The sequence below is a fragment of the Antennarius striatus genome, chromosome 5, assembly GCF_040054535.1.
Source record: "Antennarius striatus isolate MH-2024 chromosome 5, ASM4005453v1, whole genome shotgun sequence".
Classification (NCBI taxonomy): Eukaryota; Metazoa; Chordata; class Actinopteri; order Lophiiformes; family Antennariidae; genus Antennarius; species Antennarius striatus.
In genome coordinates, this window is record NC_090780.1 from 16,641,652 (window position 1) to 16,668,913 (window position 27,262).

A 27,262-nucleotide genomic window follows, 5' to 3' on the forward strand; every position below is an offset into this window, starting at 1 on the left:
CTGGCTGAAGAGTCTGAACATAATTACAGGAGGCCAACTTTATTATTGGGACACATTAGAATTTGCTTTCTCCCTAAAGTCTGTGCTACTACCAGGAGACAATTCATTTAGTTTTTCTTAGCATAGAGGGTGGAAACACTGGAAGTGTGTAGCTTAGCTCAGTCCAACGGTAACAAATTACACCCACCAACACCTCTAAAGCTAATTTTACCAAAATATGAAGTCCACCATGTCCAATCAGTGCAAAAAAAAGAAAAAGAAAGAAAAAGAAAGACAGGTGACTAGATGTTTCTCCTAGTGGTCAATCCCAGGAAAAGAAGACTGCTCTCCAATTTAGTTCAAAGGTTCCAGTCTAGGCAAACGACCTCCTCCTAGTATAGGTTCCTATTTTACGTATTGATCTTCTCATCTAACAGTTTACTTCCTGTCAAACATTTAGATTAAAGGTCCTGTGACATACAGTAATTATGTATGAAGACTGATTTCAAAATGATACACTTCATAGTCTACATCATCCTGCAGAGGATGAAGATGTATTCATTATGTTAACATGACCTGTAAAACTGAAATGAAGTAAATTCTTTAATTTTGACAAGGATTTAAAATTTTAAGATAAATAAGCTAAAAAAAAAACCTTTCAGTTTTGTCAATTACGCTTTGAGAAATGCAGACACGGCCTGTAGTCAGAAACATTCTTCCACAGTGGCAACACTGCTTGATCCATGTATCACAATAAAAAGACAATAATACTAATTGTACAAAACACTACTTATCGAGCAGTGTGAGACAGTATGCACAAATGAAATCCACACAGATAAAAATAAGTCTTGATTTTATACTTTATAATCTGACCAATATATTTAGAATATAAACTATAAAACACTCTCAGAGAAGTTGATTTACAAAATCGACTATAGTACATAATTAATCTACAGTATTCCTGCGTGAAAATTTGTAGTTTTAAGGTGGAAATGTAAAAAAACAAGTGAGATAAATCTGAACATTCAAAAAAGTTTCTGTGAATTTTAAAACAAAAAGTGTAAACTGTTGATTATGTTAATATTAATAAGCATCAAAACATGAATAAATACAGGTAGATCAATTCATCTTGTTAATCGTTTGAGAAAAGAGTGGATTATAATCCACCATTTTCACAAATGGAGGTTCATCCTCTTTTTTCCGTTGCAATGAAAAACCTTCTCTTAGTACATTCCTCCGGAGTTAACCATCCACAGATTTTTAGCAGGCTGTTGACTGAAGTTCACAGGTTAGATTTGGGTCCACTACTGACTGGAATAGCCCTGAGTTCAGTCTGCATGCACAAGTATTCTCCAATTACAGCCATCAGTGCCATGCATGCTACATTGACAAGCCACCAGGACAGGGCAGCTGGCAGATGAGCATTATAGATCCAGCAGCCGATCATGTGGAAGAAGTGCACTGTGACTGTGAAGTCCAGGCACTGTTTCCCACGACGGATGAAGAGCCACAGACCAAGTGCACTGCAAGAACAAAGAGACAATAGATTTGTTATCACACCTGCTCATTTATGTCTTATTATGTATGCATATACAAAAGCACCCATGCAAAGATGTGACAGCTGTACTTATGTTTCATCTGCAAAATAAATTTTAAAAAATTGCATTTTCAGCAAAGAAATATCACCATTATCAGTGTTTATTCCTACTAATGGGTTTATTTTTATGATGACATGTTAGCACTAACAGCTCAGAAAACCCACAGACCAACGGGCATCTATTAGACAAAATACCATTTTTTAATGGAACAAACAAAAACTCAGAAAAGGTAAAAATTTCAAGCACCAAAAAGGCCCAACTTTTATATATGGTGATTTGTCTGCTAGTGTTGGCGACACAAGTCAGTAATCTGTGAGATATGTGGTATAAAAAAATACTGTGAGCAATAGGCAGACATAGCAATGAAAATATTCCCTTTTCAATTCATGGTTTCGGGTAAAAAAGAAAAATTATAATGGAATATCACATTTTTATTTTATTACAGACTCATTAAAATTCAATCATTCCACAGCAAATTCAAAACCAGCAGATATAATATTAGAGACTGTGGCATTTCTTAAAAGTAGAAATCACCATGAAGCAAATCACAGTAAAGGCCCAAAGCCTGAAATATAAACTAAGGGTAGAAAAGAAAACTTTTTATTGCAATTAAACATGATGCAAGTTAGAAATTGTGGCATTCCTCTCCATAAACAGGCCTCTTTCAATCCCAGCCTTCTATCAGTTTCTTTAAAAAAAAAAAATCAGGAAGAGATGTCACCACTCTGTTTTCTTTGCATGTACACATACAAATATGACAAATTACTTACCAGGTAAGAGAGTTCAAGATGAATGCCATCATTGAGAGTCTGCCCTGCATTGTTGCAAAACCAAGTATCTGCCCAAGTAGATTAAAAATTGAAATACCATTCAAAATTTGTACAAATGTGCCACAAACACAGGTAACACAGCTCATCACTTACTTCGTAGCTGAAGATCTGGTCTAGTGAACGATTACTTTGAACAAGACTGTCCACTCCAGCCAGCCACAGGCCCAGGAAACTGTAGTAGATGCACTGCATCAACACAATCTGACTCAAGATGAGGACTGGGTCCCAGATGTAGCTACGGAAGTGACTAGCCATTTTGGGCCAATCTTACACATAAAGGATAAAAGAATGTTAACAGCAGTCCCCAACTATTGCCAGGTGGTCCATCCAGCGTGGCCTGTGGGTGACCTCAAAATCTGAAACATAGGTGGCATTTATTTATTTATTGAGCCTATTAAATTACTTTAAAATGCCCATGATTGTTAACAGATGCAGTTGCTTGTCTTTTCTAAATGGTGAATACTTATAATATATATATATACATATAAATACAGACATAAAACCCTTTTATAACAATGAGTCATGTGGTTTGTGTCTGTAGTTACAGACATAGCCAAGAGACAATACCTTAAGTCACGCACTGACACGTTATGTATTTATGATGCCCCCTGTCAGCTGTTTTCAGACATCCTTCCTTACACTTTAACCATGACGAGGCTAACGAGCCCGCAACCAGCTGTTCAGTTTGTTAGCCTAACCTAACGTAAACGCTATCTAGTAAAAGCCCGTCAGCACTTGTTTGGCTAGGTCCCACGCTACTAAACAGGAGTTTATTTAAAATTAACAGACATTCGGGTGTATGAAAACACGACATTGAACTCACTATCTCGTTAAACGGTAATGTTTAAAAAAAAAGGAAGAGAAGCTAATGTTTTAGTGTCTGTTGTGTGTTTTTGGGAACAGCATGTCAAGAGTTTCAATAATTAAAAAGACGACAGATACAAACCTTACACTGAGTATGATATATTTTGAAGTCTCTTGTTAACCCCTTCCACGACTATGTAATCCTTTACTTCATTTGCAAGCGTTACAGCCGACAGGCTTCAATCAGTTTGTTGTCTATATTCGCTAAGGAAGAATCACAACAAATGACCCGGAAGCGAGACGTAACGGTATCCCATATCGGAAGTACGTCATCAACCATGTGATTTTGTTTAGGCACGATGCGCTTAGGCTGCGCCCCCTGGTGGTTAAAAGAATTACATATTCACATCAGAATACAGTACATTAGCGCAGGTGTGGACAATTCATTTTTCCAAGGGGCCATCTGAGAAACCTTACATGTGTCATAGGGCCACACCAACAATAATTTGAACGTACTTCTATTCTTTCTTCCATTGTAAAATGCACGAAATTAACTATTTTTAATATTTGGTAATGAAAAAACACATTGTAAATATTTATATTAGGCTATTTGAAATTGTAGTGTTTAATTTATGTAATTTGCATACTTTGCATGTTTACGTAATTTATGATTGGCCTCATGTGGGCCCTGACTGGCCCACATGAGGCCAATGCGGGCCTGTATGTGGCCCGCAGGCCACAATTTGCCCAGGTCTGCATTAGTGCCATGAGGTACGGGTTTAATTGTAAGTAAAACTACTCGTATCTCAAACAAAATTTCCCAGTTTATCTATCCATCCATCAATCCATCCATCTATTTTCTGTATCCGCTTCTGTTCGCTGTCGTGGGTCGTGGGGTGCTGGAGCCTATCCCGGCCGACTGGGGGCGGGGACAGGGGACACTTCGGGCCGATGCCATAGACAAAGACAAACACTCAGGCACACACTCACACCTAAAGTCAATTTCATAGTCGCAAATTCACCTGAAGCACATGTTTTTGGAGGTGGGAGAACCCATAACTGAAATAATTTTAATCTGTTCTAGCCTTGTAAAAAAAAAAAAAAACCCTCTAAACTATGAAAAATACATATTTCTATCAACCAACAGACATGCATATAATTATTTGGAAGTTATTAAACAATGATAAGGTATGAAAAGAAATGCAATAGTCATAAGCACAAATGATCTACGTCTCCTCTGCAAACGAGAATGAGAAATGGCCTGACTTGGCTGCTTTCCACCAGGTTGTTAACTGCCACACAAGGAAGAACAGAACGAGCGACCTACTGTACACCAATGTTAGGGAGGCATACAGAGTCACCTCCCTGCCTCCACTGGGCAAGTCAGACCACAACCTGGTGTACGTCCAGACCCAGTACACTCCCCTGGTCCAAAGATAGGCAGTCTCTATACACGCACCATCAGGAGATGGACTCCTGAAGCAGATGAGGCTCTCAGAGACTGCTACAACACCACGGACTGGGACGTACTGCTGGGTGGACATGGCGAGGACATCGATGGGATGACCCACTGTCTCACAGACTATATCAGCTTCTGTGTAGATGTGGTCGCCCCCACCAAGACAGTTCGGTGCTATCCAAATAACAAGCCATGGATAACACAAGACGTCAAGGATGTCCTCAACAGGAAAAAGAAGGCTTTCAGGATGAAGGATGAGGAGGAGATGAGAGAATCACAGAGGGAGGTCAGACACTGCATAAAGGAGGCCAAAGACTCTTACAGGAGGAAGGTGGAGCAGCAGCTGAGCACCAACAGCATGAGGGACGTCTGGGAAGGTGTGAGAAATATCACTGGGCACAAAGCCGGGACCAGAACAGAGGTGGGAGGGGTGCAGAGCGCCAACGACCTGAACGACGCCCCCCCTCCCGCAGCACCCCCTATCACCCACCACCCTCACCACCTCAGCAGCAGCTCACCAGCCTCACCCCTGTCCCATGGCCTCCTTCCGCCCCTCCACAGCAGAAAAGTTGAATTAAATTTTGTATCGCGTTTAAATGTCGCATCGTAACCAGTCACTTATCTTTATTAGCCATACCGTTTCATTAATCCTCACATCTGCAGCATAACAAATCAGTCATGCTCTCACCTCCGACCAAGTATTGTGAGTAGTGCTTCTTTTATTTATTTTTTTAATTTACGTTCTTTCTTTTTTTTTTCTATATGGGAGATGCCCAGTTTGCCTTGCCTTGAAACGACTTTTACTCTAGTTGTGTCGGGCCCGCTAAACTGTGGGTGAACTTACTCTGAGTTGCTAAAACTAACCCTGAGCAGCCTTTGTAAAACTGGAAACCCTGGGTTTCCTAGCTCAGGTTAGGTCAAGCCAGAATCACAGCTTTGACTCAGGGTTTGTTAACCCTGCTTCGTGAAACGGACTAATTCTAGCAAGCATCTGTTGTTGATGCTGTGTTACCGATTCAAGACTGTTTCCTGGAGTCATTTCAGCCTCCAACTACTGTATGCCTCTATGAAATTTTGCCCGTTTGTCTGAGATTTTCCATTTGTCTCAATTTGTCAGCCTTGTTTTGGATGTAAGTTGACCAAATCTGTTTAGCTCATTTCTGAACATTTATCCTCGATTATTGATGGTTTGTCCCATATTAGTCTCTCAGTTTGGTAAGGGGCAGCACAGGGGCACAGTAGATAGTACTGTGCCTCACAGCAAAAAGGTTCCTGGTTCGATTCCTTTTTGTGCAGAGTTTGTATGTTCTCCATGTGTCTGTGTGGGTTCTTTCTGGGTCCTCCGGCTTTCTCCTAAAACCTGCACTTTGGATGAATTAATTGCACCATGTTGTCCATATCTGTGACTGTGAGCGTCTATGGTTAATTTGTCTTTCATGTTGCCTTGTGATGAGCTGGCTTTTCATAAGGGATGTACCCTGCCTCTCAGCTATGGCCAGCTGAGGAAAGCTGGAGAGACCCATGACCCACAGTGGATAAGCTGTAGACAAGACAGTTGCGTATCATCTACAAGAAAATGGATGGTTTTAAAGAAGTATACTTTATTGATCCCGCAAAGAGAAATTACATAGTCACTCAGGTTAGTATTTTTAACAGTATACAGGCCCCCTGAACACAGCACACAAGGGGGCCTGTAAGCATGCAGTTAATACATACACATCAAACTACACACATTGGGAGTCAGAGTGACGGGCAGCGGCTTCTGGAACGCGCCCCAATTGAGCAGCTTGGGGACAGGGGGGGACAGCTTGCTCAAGGGCACCTCGGCAGTGGCTGGGAGATGAGCTGACACCTCCCACCGTCAGCTCACACTCCTGGTGACATGGCAGGAGCGGGATTCCATCCACCGATGGCTGGGGCGATCTGTCTACGAGACATCTGCTCTACCGCTGAGCCGCTGCAACAGAAATACAAGGGTCAGCATTATATTAATCAATCTCTGTATAACTCACTTGATTCTCAACAACTTCTGCAGCTTCATCTTATGTCCAGCACAGTGATAAACTCTTAATTCTGTTTCTTCACCTTTCTTAACCATTTTTTACATCTCTGCTTTGTGATACATGTTGTGTGCAGTGAGAATCATCTGCTTTCATGGACTCAGTGTGTGTCATGGGCCTGTGTGTTTCATCTGTGAGCATGCTATTTATAGCTCCAGCAGCTGTCTCTATCATCCTACACTTAAGATTGTGGTTTGATAAGGGGAATAAAATGCCAGGCATTCTAATCATTTTGATTCTCAAACAAGCTGTTGTTAACATTTCAAATTCTCTCCTAAAACTTTCATTGGGTGGTTGGTAGAATAGACAAACAAATGTTTATGTACCCATGACATCATCATGAGAAGACAGTCAAACAGTTTTCACATATTTGTTGCCCATTTTACTTATCTTATTTTACTTAATTTAGTATACTTTAAAGGAAAGGTGTACAAAACTTCGGTGAGACCAGTGATGTTGTTTGGTCTAGAGACAGTGTCACTGAGGAAAAGACAGGAGACAGAGCTGGAAGTAGCAGAGATGAATATGCTGAGGTTCTCTCTGGGAGTGACCAGGATGGATAGGATCAGGAATGAGTACATCAGAGGGACAGCACATGTTAGAGGTTTTGGAGATAAAGTCAGAGAGGCCAGACTGAGATGGTTTGGACATGTCCAGAGGAGAGATAGTGAATATATTGGTAGAAGGATGCTGAGTTTTGAACTGCCAGGCAGGAGGCCTAGAGGAAGACCAAAGAGGAGGTTTATGGATGTAGTGAAAGAGGACATGAAGGTAGTTGGTGTGAGAGAAGAGGATGCAGAAGACAGGGTTAGATGGAGGCAACTGATTCGCTGTGGCGACCCCTGAAGGGAAAAGCAGAAAGAAAAGAAGAATAATCCCCGAAGGGAAATTGGAAGATCACTCTATCACATGGTTAGTAATCACACATATGCATATATAGTGTGAACAGGCCCTGTAACACACACATAGACAATGGGCCTGTAGGCATGCAGTGAGGGGGAGGTAGAGTGGCGGGCAGCTCCTTCGTGGTGCGCCCTTATGTTATCCATTAAAGGCTCTCTGTTTGACATTTGACCCTACAACTGTCAAGCAGAGAGGAAAGGTTAAGAAACCAAACCTAGAGGCTGGCATCCTCTCAAATTACAGGCCGATCTCTAACCTGCCATTCTTATCTAAGATTCTAGAGAACGTAGTGGCCAAACAGCTAAATGACTACGTGTTAGAGAACAATCTATTGGAGGATTTTCAGTCAGGTTTTAGAACAAAGTACAGTACAGAGACTGTACTGCTAAAAGTCACAAATGACCTTTTAACAGCGTCAGATAAAGGTCTTCTGTCTGTTCTAGTCTTATTAGACCTGAGTGTAGCATTCGATACTGTTGACCATAATATTCTTTTAAGGAGATTGGAAGAGGAAGTTGGGATCAAAAACTCTAGATTGGTTTAGGTCATGTCTATCCGACCGATTTCAGATTGTCTATGTCAATAATAAATCTTCAGATCGAGGGACTCTCACCTATGGAGTACCTCAAGGATCTGTTCTGGGACCAATGCTGTTTAATCTGTATATGTTACCATTGGGAAATATTATAAGGAAACATAACATTAAATTTCATTGTTATGCTGACGATACTCAATTATATTTATCAATTAAAACAAATGAATCTGATCAGCTAATTAAATTGGAATCCTGCCTCAGGGATATTAAATCCTGGATGCTTCACAGTTTCTTAATGCTGAACAGTAACAAAACTGAAGTCATTATTATTGGGCCGAAGCATCTTAGAGATGATCTCTCTAACATGGCAATTCACTTAGATGGCATTGCTCTATCCTCCACCAATGAAGTCAGGAACTTAGGAGTGATTTTTGATCAAGATCTGCCCTTTGATTCTCATATCAAGTCGGTATCCCGGACATCCTTCTTTCACTTGCGAAATATTGCTAAAGTTAGAAATTTCTTATCTTTTAAAGACGCAGAAAAAAATCATTCATGCCTTTGTTACTTTTAGATTGGATTACTGCAATTCCTTATTATCAGGCTGTTCTAACTACTCTATTAAGACTCTACAGTTTATTCAGAATGGAGCTGCCCGCTTACTGACTCGAACTGGGAGGAAAGAACACATCTCTCCCGTCTTACCGTCACTTCATTGGTTCCCAATTAATCATAGAATACGATTCAAACTCCTTAGATAGATAGCTAGATAGCTGGATAGATTGATAGATAGATAGATAGATAGATAGATAGATAGATAGATAGATAGATAGATAGATAGATAGATAGATAGATAGATAGATAGATAGATAGATAGATAGATAGATAGATAGATAGATAGATAGATAGATAGATAGATAGATAGATAGATAGATAGATAGATAGATAGATAAAAAAAGCATAAAAGCATAAGAAAAAGCAGAAAGGGATTCAACAAAAATGCAAAATGGTTGTAGATTTATTTCTTTTCTTTTTTTTTAAATTTCACCAAATTAACTGGCACAAAATGATAAATGAATGTGAAAACGAAATGTATATACAGTACTTAATCCCCATAGGGAAATTATTAGTATACTCTAGATCACACTGTTAGTTTTAGTCTTATGTATAAAGTGTATACAGGCCCGAACACACACACACACACGCACACGCACACGCACACGCACACGCACACACACACACACACACACACACACACACACACACACACACACACACACACACACACACACACACACAAGGGGCCTGTGGGCATGCAGTGGGGGTTGTGGGTATAAGTTGCCCTAATGAGCAACTTATAAGGAGGACATGCCCCGCCGTTGCTCGTATGGTGACTGGGCAGGAATGTGAATCGAACTGCCATTCCTGTGATCATTGGATGATAAAATATTGTCCAGAAAATAATTGAAAAGCAAAATTTAATCTAGTATACGTATTTTAATTTGAGTGCTTGTGTAGACACCTATCCCTCGCCCTATACAATTATACGACATGCTGCAGAGATATTGTTATATTGACAAATTTATTATCATGCATAAGCAAGCACTAATTTTTCTATAGACAGGGTACAATAAAAACAAAGGGATGAGTCAACACAGCAAAAACACCCTCAGACAGGACAAAATGAAATAAAACTGAAAAGTATGATTTGCAGATCCCAAACCCTGCAAGAAGACGCAGCAAGTTCCCTCTCTGTCGCGATTCTCTAGAAGGCATTGAGATGATAATTGTGTTGTCTTCAGGAACACAAAATAAAATAAACTGCACTGTTTGATGAAAGTAATTCAGTCTGAACACCTCATGTGGCAACATTTAAACACGCCCATCCATCACGCTATTTCACACTTGAAAAAAGTGTTCAGAACAACTAACACAAAAATAAGAACAGGTCAACCTGCAAGCAACAACTAATGGGCCTCACACACACAAGACATTTTTACATTTGCCAGCAAGTGCTGCTATTACTATGGATGACTATTGTTGTCTAGGTGTCTGGCAGGCATCTTGTTCAAAATGCAATGTTTGGACCAGAGTGGAGCATTGAGAGTGAGACAATTCCTTTCTGTATTATTTGGTCATACCGTCATTATTTATTAGCAGCTGATCATTGAAATATCATCTAGTGTCATCTTAGAGCTTCTTGGACTCAATTTGAGATCATTATGGTAAATAAACTGTCACACATATGCACAAGTGTGACAAACTCTGAATTTAGGCATGTAGATTTTTCAGGGTGTAGTCATCAGTCAGGCTGTGTAGTATAACACAGATTCAATGGCAACGGTGTATAGCAACTTTTTGTTTCATGGTGGACCATAGAAAATTGTAAAGTTGCCATGGTCACATCTTTTGAGTTACACAATTTTTAAAATCTTTGACATTTTGATATTTTAGAAACCAAATTCAAAGACCATCAAGCAAAATGCCTTGGAGGAATATAAGTGGGGGGGGGACGCGATATTTAAATCAGAATGAGTTGCTGTTTGCTTTAAAGCATGGCACCAAGAGGCTTTTTAAATAGATCTCAATATGATACACATGTGTACCTAATTTAATACTTCCGGTTTAACTTCACAACAGTCACTGAATATTTGAAGCATTTTGTCGCCATAGTCATTGCTCACATTAATGTTAGATTGTACTTTCTATTACTATCGCATTTTCTACCAAGATTCAAAAAGGTCTCACAACAGCCTTATTTCATTCGTAACTGCAAGTGATTGATCCCTGCTCAACACATTGTCACAGTTCAATGCAGTTCATGATATTCACAGTGAAACACAATGATGGTGACCAAATTGAGGTCCAATACGTTCAGTGAAGAGTAGAAGCACATAAAAAAACGAAAACTGTTAAATTTCAAAAATGCTAAATTTGATTGAAAGCAGGAAACTTCCTGCTCAATATGACACAGGGAAACTTTCTGATTGATATCAATTTGTTTAATATGTCTGCCACCTTCATAAGTCTGGGTAGAACATCTTCCAGATGCAGTTTTTTCAAAAATTCAGGTGGGCACTGTAGAGTAAGTTCTGATGTCAAAACAATGATGAAAAATTAATTCAAGTGCATGCATATGAATGTTGATACTGAACCACAGAGAGGTGAAGCTAAATGCGTGAACTCAAGAACTCAAGATAAATTCAAAACCCATTGTTTGAAATAAATGTCAGAACACAAGTTAAAATTTTACATTTTCCAAACAGCAGACAAGAAGAAATAAAAAAAAATCAAATACATGCCAAACGTGCAGGATGCTTCCTGCCCCCACCCCGTCCTGTCACATTACTTGATCAAATGTGCAGTGAGGAGGGTGACCTGGGGGAGGCATTTGCACATTATAATACAAAAGCGGAACTGGCAACTGGCGATCAAATATCAGCCTCAGCCTCAGACAAATAAGCATCACAGAGCAGAACGGAACGTATTTTCAATTTTCAATTCAATTAAACTTTTATATTTGTTTCTACAAGACATGGTGTCTCTTTGAAGGAAGTATTGTTTAGTGCCATAAATTTTTGTATTTTATTTCATTTACTCATATTTATTTCAGTTGAATGGACTCAGGGAAAATTGCAGATAACCACGAGAAAGGTTACAACTGATTTGCTTTTTTAAAATTTTATTTTATAATTTGAAAGCACAGATTGGTAGGATCGTAGAGCAGCAGCAATTTTTTAAAATGTTTTAAATTTTTTGCACAATAATGCATTATTATTGTGTATGCAATAAGGCATGCACAATAATGTATTTTCATTTATCTTGATATTAAGGAATATACAGCATTTTGTTTTTGAAGGACATTTGTTTTTTGCTTTTTGCTTGTTGAAAAGGTTTCCCATTAAAGTTACGGACAGAGCCATAGCAAAATTTTGCTTTATTTATTTAATCATTAAATAACATACACTGTGTTAGCGCTTGGTTTAATAGGCTATGTTCATTTCAATATCTTTTAATAAAAATTTAACCAGTCCGGCCTTCGGCTTGTTTCAAATTGGTTTTTTGGCCCTTTGACTTTGACACCCCTGAGGTAGGGGAACACAGGTTGAACTAATCAGGGGCGGCGTTGACAATCACACTGGCAGGACAATCACACAATGGGAGGAAGTCAAGGGCTGAAATGAGAGGGAAGGGATGAGTGTCAAAATAAAATAGGGGATGGGTAACAAAACAGAGATAAAAGACAAAAAGTCAACATAACAAAATGTAACTTTTCAGACATGTTACATAATTTGTAGACGCATTTCTATCATATGAGAACATTCCAAGCAAGACCGGTTTTCCTTTCTTTCTCCATGAGAAATATTCTGTAGATGATTTAGAAACACTCTTCAATGCAAGTGGACATGCAACTTCAAAATAGGTCAAATAATTTACATTCCTAAATCTGAGTAACTGAAAAACGAACTCACTTTCCTAAGTCAGATACAGCTGGGCTAATGTATAATCACTTGAGTTTGTCATCATGGATACCACTGAAGATTTAACAGTCAAACGTGATAAAATCTAATATGCCTAGATTTGGATGCTGACTCAGTGCAAGAAGTTACATTTTAACCATGATCAACAGCTAACAGGATCAGAGCTAAAGTTAAACCTGAAAGACTTCATATATAACCCTCAGGTCAATTTTCTCAGCTTTGTCATTTTTTTGTGATGCAACACTGCGCTTGAAAGTTACTCAGGACAAAGTTTCATCACCGGACAAGTGGGACTGAGAAATCTGATAACAGCTTGTCTTTTATCCTTGGGTCAATAGTAAGGTTTAGAGTTTTCTTGAAATTTTTGTAAGAATAGCTGAAACATCCCGACTGTCAGGAGTCATGATTCCGTTTGTCAGAGTAAAATGGAGTTTTTTACATCGCATTGTGGGTAAGACAATTTTTTAAAAACTTTATTCTGTTGTATGAAAAGAGAATACTTTGCTCAATTTCACACACAGTGTGTGTCATTTTGTTTTGCTGGAGTGCCAAAATTATTAAAACATAATTTGGCCATATCAGGCCAGGGGATCTTTGACATCAGTAATGAATGGTCTAGTAATTCACATCTAGTTATCTGTCAGTCATCAGGTCATGGTAGGTCTCTGTGCTCAATAAAGTCAACTGGATGTTTACGAAAAGTTTAGAGGAGTTTCGGCTCCAAACAAAGAGGGTTGTTCAGTTCTGAATGAAAATATTGAATTATGTTTCTTTACTGGTTTGGCAGCATGCTGTTTAATAATTATAGAAGTTTACGGCACTGATTTATAAGTTAGTTGCAAATGGCAAGTTAGACATTATGATGTTGTGGATGTTAGCTTTGGGACATTTCTCTCCCTGGACCTTCTTGAATTTTATTTGAATACCATTGCTCTAGCAAAGAGAGATTTCTGTGTTATGTGACCTAGCTTATGTTAATATCTTCTTCTTCTTTTCCTTTCGGCTTTTCCCTTCAAGGGTCGCCACAGCAAATCAGTTGCCTCCATCTAACCCTGTCATCTGCATCCTCTTCTCTCACACCAACTACCTTCATGTCCTCTTTCACTACATTCATAAACCTCCTCTTTGGTCTTCCTCTAGGCCTCCTACCTGGCAGTTCAAAAATCTGCATTCTTCTACCAATATATTCACTATCTCTCCTCTGGACATGTCCAAACCATCTCAGTCTGGCCTCTCTGACTTTATCTCCAAAACCTCTAACATGTGCTGTCCCTCTGATGTACTCATTCCTGATCCTATCCTTCCTGGTCACTCCCAAAGAGAACCTCAGCGTCTTCATCTCTGCTACCTCCAGCTCTGTCTCCTGTCTTTTCCTCAGTGACACTGTCTCTAGACCAAACAACATCGCTGGTCTCACCACAGTTTTGTACACCTTTCCTTTCATTTTAGCTGAAACTCTTCTATCACACATCACACCCAACACTTTTCCCCACTCGTTCCATCCTACCTGTACACGCTTCTTTAACTCTTTTCCACACTCTCCATTAGTCTGGACTGTTGACCCTAAGTACTTAAAATCCTCCACCTTCTTGATCTCTTCTCCCTTTAACCTCATTCTTCCACTTGGGTTCTTCTCATTCACACACATGTACTCTGTCTTACTGCGGCTAACCTTCATTCCTCTCCTTTCCAGGACGAACCTCCACCTCTCTAGCTTCTCCTCCACCTGTTCCCTGCTCTCACTGCAGGTCACAATGTCATCTGCAAACATCATAGTCCATGGAGATTCCTGTCTAACCTAGTCTGTCAGCCTGTCCATCACCATAGCGAACAAGAAGGACTCAGAGCTGATCCCTGATGCAGTCCCACCTCCACCTTAAACTCTTCTGTCATTCCTACAGCACACCTCACCACTGTCTTACAGTCCTCGTTCATGTCCTGCCCCGCTCTCACATACTTCTCTTCCACTCCAGACTTCCTCATACAATACCACAGTTCCTCTCTGGGCACCCTGTCATAAGCTTTCTCCAGATCTACAAAAACACAATGCCGCTCCCTCTGGCCTTCTCTGTACTTCTCTATCAACATCCTCAAAGCAAATACTGCGTCTGTAGTACTCTTTTTTGGCATAAAACCATACTGCTGCTCACAAATGCTCACTTCTGCCCTTAGTGTAGCTTCCACTACTCTTTCCCATAACTTCATTGTATTGCTCATCAGCTTTATTCCTCTGTAGTTGCTACAACTCTGCACATCTCCCTTGTTCTTAAAGATGGGCACCAGCACACTTCTCCTCAATTCCTCAGACATCTTCTCACTATCTAAAATCCAGTTGAACAAACCAGTCAGAAAATCTACTGCCATCTCTCCTAGACACTTCCAAACCTCTACAGGTATATCATCAAGACCGACTGCCTTTCTGCTCTTCATCCTCTTCAATGCCCTCCTCACTTCATCCTGACTAATCTTTGCTACTTCCTGGTCCACAACAGTCACCTCTTCTAGTCTTTGTTCTCTCTCATTTTCCACATTCATAAACTCTTCAAAGTACTCTTTCCATCTTCCCATCACACTACTGGCACCTGTCAATAGACTTCCATCCCTATCCTTAATCACCCTGACCTGCTGCACGTCCTTCCCATCTCTGTCTCTCTGTCTTGCCAACCTGTATAGATCAGTCTCTCCCTCCTTACTGTCCGACCCAGCATGCAAGTCATCATAAGCTCCTTGTTTGGCCTTTGCTACCTCTACCTTCACCTTACGCTGCATGTCCCTGTACTCCTGTCTACTCTCCTCAGTCCTCTCAGTGTCCCACTTCTTCTTAGCTAAAATCTTTATCTGTATACACTCCTGTACCTCCTCATTCCACCACCAAGTCTCCTTATCTACTTTCCGTCCAGATGACACACCAAGTACTCTCTTACCTGTCTCCCTGATCCCATTAGCTGTAGTTGTCCAGTCATCTGGAAGCACCTCCTGACCACCCAGAGCCTGTCTTAACTCATTCCTAAAAGTCATGCAACACTCTTCCTTTTTCAGCTTCCACCATTTCGTCCTCTGCTCTGTCTTTGTCCTCTTCATCTTCCTCACAACAAGAGTCATCCTACACACCACCATCCTATGCTGTTTGGCTACACTCTCGCCTACCACTACTTTGCAGTCACTGATCTCTTTCAGATTACCCCATCTACACAAGTTGTAGTCTACCTGTGTGCTCCTACCTCCACTCTTATAGGGCACCCTATGTTCCTGCCTCTCCTGGAAGAAAGTATTCACTACAGCCATTTCCATCCTTTTTTCAAAGTCAACTACCATCTGTCCTTTTGCATTACTGTCCTGCCCATCACCTCCTCATCCCCTCTGTTTCCTGCACCAACATGTCCATTGAAGTCTGCTCCAATGACAACTCTCTCACTTCTAGGTATGCTCTGCATCACTTCATCAAAGTCCAACCAGAATTTCTCCTTCTCCTCCAGCTCACATCCTACCTGTGGAGCATACAACAACATGAACATCACGCCTTCACTTTCTAGCTTTATACTCATCACTCTATCTGACACTCTTTTTACCTCCAGGACATTCTTAACAAACTCCTCCTTCAAGATAACTCCTACTCCATTTCTTTTCCTATCTACACCATGATAGAACAACTTGAACACTGCTCCTAAACTTGTAGCCTTGCTACCTTTCCACCTGGTCTCCTGGACACACAGTATGTCTACCTTCCTTCTCTGCATAATGTCAACCAACTCTCTACCTTTTCCTGTCATAGTCCCAACATTCAACGTCCTACTCTCAGTCCTATACTCTTGGCGTTCCTCTTCTCTCTCTTCCTACGAACACATTGTCCTTCTCTCCTTCTTTGACCAACAGTAGTCCAATTTCCACCGGCATCTTGTAGGTGAACAGCACCGATGGCGGTCGTTGTTAACCCGGGCCTCGACCGATCCGGTATGGAAGTCATAGGTTTGATTCACATGTTTGATTTGGCAAAAGTTTTACGCCCTTCCTGACGCAACCCTCTGTATTTATCCAGGCTTGGGACCGGCACAATAAGACACTGGCTTGTGTCCTCTTGCGGCTACATTACCTAGCTTATGTTAATATATCTGATGAAATTAGCTTACTTATCACTGTGTGATACACATTTATTGCATATTGATCCATTTCACCATTCAACAGGTTGTTACATGAAAAATACTGAAAGATGATATATTCTCATTAAATTTACTTACGTATTAGCTCTCAGCTTTTCTGTTGGACATCATCACTAATATTAAAACTATACTTGTACGTCTGCATGATATATATTGTTCAACAGAACTGTTGAGCTCTGATTGTACTATATGCTAAAACGTCCCCTCTGTCGCTTAAAGGGAGATATAGATCTGGAACCAAAACAACATTTAAAAACGACTTCTTATGTTTGCCCAAAGTCCACTGGATTCTCAGCAAATAGTCCGGTGTTCATTGTTGCACTGTGAGGGAATGAGAAAGGACCCTATGGAGATCATTCATCCTTAATCTGTCTCTATTTGGTTAGAGTTTATTGGCTTTCATTGATTTCATGAGAGCCCCCTTTGTGTATAACTCTTTAAAGGAGACAAATATTGTTTTTTCTTTTGTAGGACTGCGATGGAAAACAAACTATAGACAAGGCCCCCTCCTGACAGCTGCTCCTGCTCGCCCCCTCGTGGATGAACAGGTCAACATAACAGGACGATTCCTGCCCCCACATTGTCCTGTCACATTACTTGCACAAATGTGCAGTGAGGAGGGCGACCTGTGGGAAGCATTTGCACATTATAATACAAAAGCTGACGGAACTGTCAACTGTGAGTAAAGTTTTTTAGTTCAGTCTATTAAAGTGTGTGTGTGTGTGTGCGTGTGTGTGCGTGCGTGTGTGTGTGTGTGTGTGTGTGTGTGTGTGTGTGTGTGTGTGTGTGTGTGTGTGTGTGTGTGTGTGTGTGTGGTAGCCCAATACTCAGTATAACAAAATATTATTTGAATTTTTTTTTCAGACAAAATATTTCAAGTCTAAATCAAATGAACAGAGCAAAGTCTTTACCGGTATTTATATATGCCAAGACAATTTAGGCCTACATTAATTAATTATGTAGTTATTTAATTAGTGAGTCATGTGATTGATTAATTATTTTTTTCCATTTGTCTCCTTTATTCAAGCAAAATGACTCTAAATGTTTTCAATGTATTTCACTGAGTAGGCAGATTTACTTGTTAGTATACAATTTATCAAGTGTCTTCCAGTCTGTCGTTATCCACATACAGCGTGACAGAATAAATATTATCTCATCTTGGCATTTATTATGATATTGCTCTTTTTCTCTTTTTTAACATTGAAAACAAAACAGAAAAAATAACAGTATTTCAGGTGTTTATTTACAATAACTGCAAACAGAACTTCAACAAAGTTTATGCAAACATGATGTATTCCAATAAAGTTTAGTGGATAACTTACTATAATTGTTATTTTAACAAGACGAATCTATAAATAAAATGGTTCTAGCAATAAAATCAACATTTGTAACAAATCTCATGTTAAATCTTCATTTTTATGCACTGGCTGAGCAGGATTTTAGTGGAAAGTTGCAACTGAATTGTTGAAAACTGATTTTGGAATTTGTCTGATTGTAATGGATGCTACTTCTATAATTTTCCTTTAAACAGTATCATTTTAACTATTTAACTGAGATGCAGTTAGTTGATGGCTTTCTCCTCTGACCTCTCCATAGTGACCAGAGATCATTCAGTCGGGGGTTCATATTTGGGCTGTGAACCAATGGGACTGTTTTGGAGCCAGCAGCCAGCTCCGGGGTCAAGAGAAGGTTTAAGGCATGTGATACAAGAAGTTTTCAGAGAGATCAAGAAAATATCAGTTCATATAATAATACCATGTACATTTTATCATGTCATATTTAAGTCTGTGTCACAGGGTTTTGTTGAGCATTGTGGGGACATTTTCATTTTGCTAAGTGCTTGTTAGCTTTGCAGTTAAAGAAGAAATGGTTGATGAGCGTTTCCTGACTGAACTCAGCTCTATTTTACAGGTTAAGAAAAAACAATGTAGAGACTCCATTTGTGACACTCGTTTCCTTACTAGAGGGTCATGTTTCACCCATTGAGGGACAAATCACTGAGCTTGCTGTTACAACTATTGAGCGTTGGTACATGGCACCAGGTGTACGTAGAATAGAGATCCGCCAGCATGGTCTTGTAGCAACGCTGTTCTTGCCACCAGGTAAGAAAAAAAATTTGAACCATTCACTCACAACAGCGACTAGCATTGAAACTTTATGGATTCTGAACAGCATATACAATGTGGACTTCCTGCAGGCCCAGGTCCATTTCCAGCCATGTTGGACCTGTGGGGATTTGGTGGAGGACTGATGGAATACCGCGCTGCACTGTTCGCTTCCAGAGGCTATGCAAGCATGTCCCTTGCTTTCAAAGGTCACAAAGATTTACCTGGCCCAAGAAAAACCATGAATGTTGGTGATTCATATTTCAGAGTAAGATAAGATCTTTACCTCATCTTACGATAATTTCTTTCAGAATCATGTACATGTGTCACAAAATTCATTCGTTCCCTCAAAGTTTACATGTTTTTGTCTGGACAGTCGGCCTTCCAGCTACTTCAGAATCATCATCAGGTCTGTGCAGACAGAGTTGGGATCATTGGTCTGTCCTTTGGAGTCTACCTGAGTCTTCGAATTGCAACGCAGCCTGGTATCAATGTACGTCTGATTCTATCATCCAGTAAATCTACAGTTTGACCAATACACATTGTCAAATCAATAAACTGATATGTTAAAATTTATATAATTAGATGAAGTTTGTTTATTTAGATATTCAGAATTAGTTAAATGACAAGTAATGAATAACTAAATAAGCTCTTTTGTTAGTGAGCACTTACAACAAAACTTGAGGAAACACCGTCTTAAATCAAACTGAGGAAAGACACAGGCAGTGGTTGCACTCTGGCAATGTCCACATGATTAAAAGCACTTTAGTGATTTTTGTAATGTGTAACTCTAAATTACACTATGGATCAAACATGAATCAAAAATCAGTTTTATCCTACTTGAGCTCCAGAAGGCCATCTGCCATCTATGACTTGATGTCTAAAATACTGTATACTTAAAATGGCATCTATTGTCCTGTGGGCATCAGGAGACACAGCAATGAGAAGCTGTGTGTCAACACCATACCTGTGGAAACATAGCATACTAGAGGTAAGATCTTACGCCTGAACCCGAGTTCGGGCCCGACCCGACATGAAATTCGAGTCGGGTCAGGCTCAGAAAGTCAACAATTGCTTTCGGGTCGGGTCTGGCTTCAATACCGTCGGGTCGGGCTGGATTTTTTTGGAGTCGGGTCGGGCTTAAGATCTTAAGATCCAAGCCCAACCCAGCCCGAACTTTTAAAATAAATATATATTCATATATTATGTATCTCAAACGATCTATGGGTATTAAACTAAGGAATACCCTTATAAATTAAATAATTTAGGTAAAACATAGAAGGCGCTGAATGAGAAACATCCATCTACAGTACCTGCTCCGTGCGTCAGTTGTATTTTCTCCTGTCACTTTACCTTTCTGATCGTACGCACTGAAAGTAGAGGTAGGATCTTAAGCCTGAATCCAAGCCCGAAATTCGGGCCAGGTCGGGCTCAAAATGTCAATAATTACGTTCGCTTCGGGTCGGGCTTTAATACCGTCGGGCTCGGTTCGGGTCGGGCTGGATTTTTTAGGCTCGATCTTACCTCTATAGTACACGTCCTGATGACATTTCCAAGTAGCTTTTTGATTCAACATTCACATAATCTGTGAAATGCTCCACTCAGGTCAAGTAATACTAATACACACAGTAATTTCATCTGTATTTGACCAGAGGTCATTAACTATTCAGCCATGGTTGATAAATCAACGTAATTACCTAAAATCAGGTCATTATTGTCTTGTTTTAAAATGTAACAATGAGAATGTCCATAGTAAGAGACATAAGGTGTGGACTGGCAGATGGTGATTTCTCTGTGCAAACACATCAGACGTCTCATATGAATGCTATGACTCCTTGTTGTTGAGTCTGGAAGTGATGATGACAGGAATTATTGACTGAGTGGTGACAGAGGAACTATGCTCAAATATAGTGCAGGGGGAACTATCAATGTTGTGATTTGTAGTGATGAACGTAGTGCAGTAATCAAATGCATGATGAAGTGGATGATGACTGCAGCTGTTCCTTTGGTGCAAAGTGCTATATTTAATGTTTGATGAGAGCAGTCTTGACCCTGGAAAGTTGAGATGGATGCCATCTTACCTAGAGGACTCTTAGGACTCCCATAAACAGGAAATTAAGAAAGAAAATGAATTCATGACAAGTGCATTGAGTTTGGTGGACTAATTTCTAATTGACTGGTATCAATGTATGTTCTTCTTTCCAGCCAGCCTGTTTAATTTCCATCAATGGTCCTGTAGGAAGTAACGTCAAGCTCTTGGATGAAGAGGGTAGGACTGAAACATCTGACTGGTAAATGTCAACAAAGGTGCAAAAAGTATGTAAAAATTATGCGCACCATTAGTTACGTATAACTAATAGTGCGCATAATTTTTTCATTGAGTTACTCAGGAGAGATGATCATGTGGCAAAAGACCTGTGCTTGGTTTTTATAATGTTGAGATGTGAGAATCCCATCTCAGAAGCTGCACTCCTAAAAGACGATGTAAAAGACAGCATAACCACCTTGCTGACAATGGATTAAGCATCTGGGTTACTTGTATTTACTATTTGGACCAAGCAGAAGTATGAACTGTATGAACAGCTTACATTTTCCAGTGGGCAGCTTTTCTCTCTGAAACATAATGGATGTGGTCTTCATAACGCTGCCAATGTCAAGCATGTTTGACGGAAAGCACTGAGAACTAGAGGTAAGATCTTAAGCCCGAGCCCGGAGCCAAGCCCTACCCGACCCAAAATTCGCGCTGGGTCGGGCTCAAAAAGTCAGTAAATACGTTCGGGTCGGGTCAGGTTTTTAGGCCCGATCTTACCTCTACTGAGAACACGCTGCAGACACTTTGCAAGTCACTCATATCACTGGTAACCAGTCACTTTTTAATGTGTGGCAGTAGTTTTGATATTTTTACCATACAGACCATTTGATTTTGATAAACGTACCCAGTAGATTTCAAAATTTTGTGACACCTTATATTTTCTAAGTAGATATATAACATGAAAAGTGACTGTCACACTCTGACACACCATCAACCCCAGCCCGTCTGCACTGGTCCAAAGAGGATGGTGTCAGTGCATTACTCACACAGCGAATTCCATTTTGATTCGATTAAGAATGTTGAGTCTCTAGCATGAAAAAACTGAGCCCAAAAGTATGATATTACTGTACATGTTTCAACTGTCACCTTATGAGGTTGTCAGCAGAAAAACTTTCAGATTTGTTAATTTCTTTACTGTGTTTTAGGTTCAGTTGAAAAGCTCGTTTGCATGTATTTTTCATTCATATAAACAAAAAATGCAGGTAGCTGACAAACTTCACCGCTAAGGACAGAAAGAAGACAGTTTGCTCATAATGAGGCTTCACAGATGACGGAAGATTATAACTATCGAAGGAGCTATATGATAAGAGTGAATTTCAGATTAACTTCTGCTATCACAGGGTCTTTATTCCTACAATTAATGTTAAATTTCATTGCACATATTTTTTTACCTGATGTCTGAAACTTGACAAAATGCCAAGATGGTGAGGCTGTAGCCCATAAACAGAATTTTTCAACATTCTGGATGATAAGAAGAAGTCAGTACCAAAATTTCAGAACACTTTGCGATGGTAGGGCTGCTTATAATCATCTTATTCTTATTAATCTCAACCAGCTGTTGTTAACAAGAGAGATATCTCACCTCTGAACTTCGGGCTACACCCCTGCTTCAGGCAATACTGCTGTGAAAAACAACATTCTATGAAGCATATCACTACTGGGCTTGACAACACTTTGGAAAGAATTGCCAGTAAACAGTTTGTCACTGCAGTCAGAAATGCAAGTTAAGACTACCATACAAAGCACAAGCCATATATTCATATTAATATATCATCATATATTTTCTGGGATTGATTTCATCTTGGATGAATTGATTTTTAGATTTTTTTTTTGGCATGTTTTCATCCAGACAATGTTTTTGATATCCCTGCTCATTGCAACAAGACAATGGAAAGCCACATTCTGTGGACCTTTTGACATTATGACTTACGAGTACTCTTATGAGTAGAAGACTCTAGGTACTAGAGTCCAGGTACTATACTGGCCTAGCCTCAGAACAGATATGTGTGTGGCACAATACGGTCTTGGATTATTGAGTTACTGAATTTGTATATCAAGCAAGGATGAGACAGAATTCCACTTTGTCAATAAGTATCCTCTTTTCCCAAACTCTTAAAAGAGATAATGATGTATAACAACAGCAAGAATTGCCCTGTCAGAATTTTCTATTTGTCTTGCAGACATTCATTCATTATTCCTTCATCCTCTTGAAGACGAGACTATAGTATGTTGCGTTTTTTTAGTGGTGGAAGGAACCCAGAGGATATCCATGCTGACATATGGAGAACACACAAACTCCACACAGATAGATCCCAGGTGGAATCGAACCAAGAACCTTCTTACTGAGAGGCAATGCTGCTAGTCTTCACCACCATTGTGACCGTGTTGTACACAACCATTTCAAAATGACCACATTTTTATTTAAAAAAAAATCAAGTTTATTCATCTTTTATCCGCTTCTTGTGCTCACGGTGGTTGCTGAAGCCTACACCTAGACCTACAGAAAATTTAAAACAGATCAATTCACCAGAATCAGAATTTACATTTATGCAATAATGCAATGCATTTAATGGTTTTAATATATTGCATGTTTTAACTAATGCATTGAGGTTGTCTTATCTGAGACTTTATGAATCTGTAAAGCTAGAAATGTATATCACAGATGATGTTTTCAGTTATTTCCTCTTATACTTTTAGTGAGAAGAAATATTGGTGGTATGATAATCAAGGCCATGTGACTTTCAGAGATGCCTCCTTTCCTGGTAACCTTCAACCTGGGAGCAAAGTGAAGGTGAAAGGTTTTCCTTTACCCCCTGAACCAAAAACAATCAACATACTGTACACACATATGCACAACACACACATGAAATCACTGTAGATATCAAACGTTTATATCAGTCATACAAAAGTTTCTCTTGTGTTATTTTAGATAGACCAAATCACATGTCCGGTAATGTACATATCGGGCGAAGATGACCTTTCTATTGCTTCCATAGAGAATGCAAAACTGGTATGTTTTTTTACAGTGCTATTTATGTTGAGAAACATTCAATAAATAGACAGTGCACTGATAAGCTGTGATGTGCTGTACTATACTGTGATACAGCTAAGACATTCATGCTTGATGGTCATCAGATAGAGGAGACCCTCAGTGCTGCAGGCAAGTCCCAGCTTTTCACCTACTTGTCATATCCTGGTGCTGGTCACCTCATAGAACCACCTTACTCACCAAATTCAAGAGTATCCCTGTGGTCCGTGAAACCAGAAAAAAGTAAGTCAAATCTAACACTGTCATATTTTGCTAAGACAAATCTTATTTTAGAGTTTTTACCAGCATTGACTTTACTCAAACTTTTTTTGAAGTATTCATAAGCTTGTCATAGATTGGATGTAGGGAACATAAAAACAGTGGTGAAGATATTAATCAGTCCCTTTTGATTGATGTCATTGCCTTTTAATGGCAGAATGATTATTATGATTTGGACTGTAATGAAAAGTAATAATAAAAGGACTGCTTCCCTGTTTTCATTGTCTTGTAGTGACCTGTCTTTGGGGAGGAAATCTGGCATCTCACGCTGCTGCCCAGGAAGATGCCTGGAGAAAAATCCTCAGTTTTATGGAGAATCAGTTAATTGCTTAGAATTTCTCTAAATATCTGCCACCCAGGCAGGGACTGAACGTAATCATTGGTAGACAGGGACCACCCACCCCTGATGTCAGTGATTTGTGTGGCAACTGTACAGTACATGTCAAAAAGCTTTTTACAACTTTACAATTACCAGTTCATCATTGTAAATTAGAAGTTGTTCTCTATTTATCTTACCCGGAAAAAAATCAATGTTTAATAAAACCAAATAAGTAGTTTATTAGTATGCAAATACACCGAAATGCTAAATGTCATAAATAAACAATAAATGTAAACAAACAAAATAATAAACAAAACTGATTCTGCATTAATTGGTTGAAAATAAATAATTCACTCAATTTATGCAATTTCCCTTGGGTTTTAGTAAAGTATTTATCTTCTTCTTTTCCTTTCGGCTTTTCCCTTCAGGGGTCGCCACAGCGAATCAATTGCCTCCATCTAGCCCTGTCCTTTGAATCCTCTTCTCTCACACCAACTACCTTTATGTCTTCCCTCATTACATCCATAAACCTCTTTGGTCTTCCTCTAGGCCTCCTGCCTGGCAATTCAAAAATCAGCATCCTTCTACCAATATATTCACTATCTCAACTCAGCATCCTTCTACCAATAGTAAAGTATTTATCTAATTCTTTTAATTGTTAATTTTAATTTACTGTAATGATTCACTCTACCACACTGGTTAGTAGTTGCACGAATATATACAGTGTGTACAAGCACGCAGCACAAACAAACACAGGGGGCCTGTGGGCATGAAGGAGAGGGGGAGGTAGAGCGGCAGGCAGCTCCTCCATGTCTGTCTGTCTGTCTGTCTGTCTATCAAAGTTCACTGCAGCGTGTAACTCTTTATGTTACACGCTGTCCACATCAACTGTCTACCGAGTTGATGTGTTGAGTGAAAGGTTGCACCTCGTGGATTTTTATCTTAAACCATGTGTCGTCCGCATACCGGAACCAGTGGCTTCCCAGGTGATGTGTCTCATGCTAATGACCCTCATTAGCATACAAAGGTGAAACTCACATCTCAGCGACCCCCTTTGGCACCCCCACCAACAATCGTTGAGGAGCCAGACGGGTGTCAAAGACGGTCGTTGGAAAGTGAATGGCACTGACCACACCCCACAGGGTTCATCTTCACCTTCTGTTTATTGTACAGGTGTTCCTGTGGACACTGAACGGATGCCAACAGAAGCAGAAAACATCTGGCCTATCGCACCTTTGTTGGCTGGTGCTGGGGCTACTTAGGACGCAGAATCCGGGTTGTCATTCCAGCCTGTGTGGTCCTTCACATACGCCGAGAGTTTCCTGAAAACGAAGGCCACTAAGCTGGATTTAGACTGAGTCTCGGTTAAACCTGGTCATGTAGCTGGCAATGACCTCCTCCTTGTCCGGACACTCATACTGGGCAGCCAGATTCTCGGGGAAAGGAATGGCCAAAATCTCATTTGTGTATGGCATGGGGTCCACCAAGACTTTGTCACATATGAGGTCCAACATGTCAGCTACAAAACCTGTTCAATAAAACACAAAGATATATCTTTACTGTTATTGATATTGTTTGATTCATTTCTTTGTTTAGAAAAATTGTGTTCAAAATACATCCTGGTACTTGCTACTAATTTATTTATTTGTATGGTTACTTTTTACTGTGTTTTGTTGTGAGCAATTACCAACAGAATCTCAAAACATGTTTGTTTGAAATATTAAAATATTGCAACACGAACAGAATATTGGCTCTGTGTTGTGAGGTTTGACTCTGCATTGTCCCTTCAAAAGCCTTCGGAAAGTGGATCTTGTAGAGGGGTACACCAAACGTAATGAAATAAGGAGCCCAAACAATATTGTGGTGAGACTTGGTAGGAGGAGAAGGACCATAATCACTGACCTTGTGCAGGTGTGGCGGGAGGTGGCAGGCGCAAGGACCATAATTACTGATCTTGTTCAGGTGTGGCGGAAGGGGGCAGAGACAGGAGCAGTGAAAAAGATTGACAGATGCAGCAGAAGGAGATTCTTGGAGCAACACGCATGGCAGAACGGCACTCTGGTAGCCTGAGGGAGGGGTTGCCCGTGGTGAGTTAGCGCTGCCGGCGACGAAGACCGGTAGCCAGGGGAGTTAGCCCCCGTGTCCAGATTAGGAGGGGAGGCCTAGTGCCTCCTGTAGTCAGATTAGGGCCCATTTTAGGGAGTGCTGGGCTGTCCTCCTTGTTCCTTGTGTGGACTTTGCTGCTACTGCTACACTGGTCCTGCTGCCACTGCTACACTGGTCCTGCTGCCACTGCTACACTGGTCCTGCTGCCACTGCTACACTGGTCCTGCTGCCACTGCTACACTGGTCCTGCTGCTACACTGTCCGCTGCTACATGGACTGTGTGGACCTTCTTCGCTGTCCAGCGAAGCCGTTACCCCGGGGAGTTGGATGGCGACACAAGCTCAGACCCGGGGGGGGGGGGTCTCGCTGAGTAGGCGAGTTGAGTAAACACTGCACTTTAGTCCTACCTATTTTATATTGTTTTATCTTTTGTGTTTTAAACAGTGCGTGAAGAAGTAGCTACTTGGGGTGGGAGTGGTTGGCCAAGGGTGGGACATTCCATGGTTCCCTTGGGTGGAATCTACCAC

At 40.2% G+C, this 27,262-nt stretch overlaps 2 protein-coding genes across 10 annotated transcripts; one reads left to right on the top strand and one right to left on the bottom strand.

The window, feature by feature from the left end:
* Window positions 1-918: 918 nt before the first annotated feature.
* sys1 (SYS1 golgi trafficking protein) lies at window positions 919-5,029 on the bottom strand. Of its 6 annotated transcripts, none has more exons than XM_068316341.1 (4): window positions 4,993-5,029; window positions 2,501-2,673; window positions 2,348-2,415; window positions 919-1,502 (listed from the first exon to the last, which is right to left on the bottom strand). In XM_068316341.1, the coding sequence occupies exons 2-4, from the start codon at window positions 2,660-2,662 to the stop codon at window positions 1,262-1,264; spliced, it is 471 nt and encodes a 156-aa protein (XP_068172442.1). In that variant the 5' UTR covers window positions 2,663-2,673; window positions 4,993-5,029; the 3' UTR covers window positions 919-1,261. The 6 variants fall into 6 exon arrangements, with proteins under 6 accessions (XP_068172442.1, XP_068172437.1, XP_068172441.1 ...); XM_068316336.1 differs by lacking the exon at window positions 4,993-5,029 and adding an exon at window positions 4,671-4,945; XM_068316340.1 differs by lacking the exon at window positions 4,993-5,029 and adding an exon at window positions 3,359-3,522 and having other exon boundaries at window positions 920-1,502.
* A 1,382-nt stretch (window positions 5,030-6,411) lies between these two features.
* LOC137595713 (peroxisomal succinyl-coenzyme A thioesterase-like) lies at window positions 6,412-26,358 on the top strand. 4 transcript variants are annotated; one of them, XM_068315955.1, is made up of 11 exons: window positions 6,412-6,646; window positions 17,278-17,484; window positions 18,403-18,502; window positions 18,718-18,908; window positions 19,004-19,179; window positions 19,288-19,404; window positions 21,117-21,202; window positions 23,701-23,794; window positions 23,933-24,013; window positions 24,139-24,274; window positions 24,543-26,358. In XM_068315955.1, exons 1-11 carry the CDS (start codon window positions 6,553-6,555, stop codon window positions 24,641-24,643), a joined length of 1,383 nt encoding a protein of 460 aa, XP_068172056.1. In that variant the 5' UTR covers window positions 6,412-6,552; the 3' UTR covers window positions 24,644-26,358. The 4 variants fall into 4 exon arrangements, with proteins under 4 accessions (XP_068172056.1, XP_068172059.1, XP_068172057.1 ...); XM_068315956.1 differs by lacking the exon at window positions 6,412-6,646 and adding an exon at window positions 12,909-13,100; XM_068315957.1 differs by lacking the exon at window positions 6,412-6,646 and adding an exon at window positions 16,488-16,600.
* Window positions 26,359-27,262: the final 904 nt, after the last annotated feature.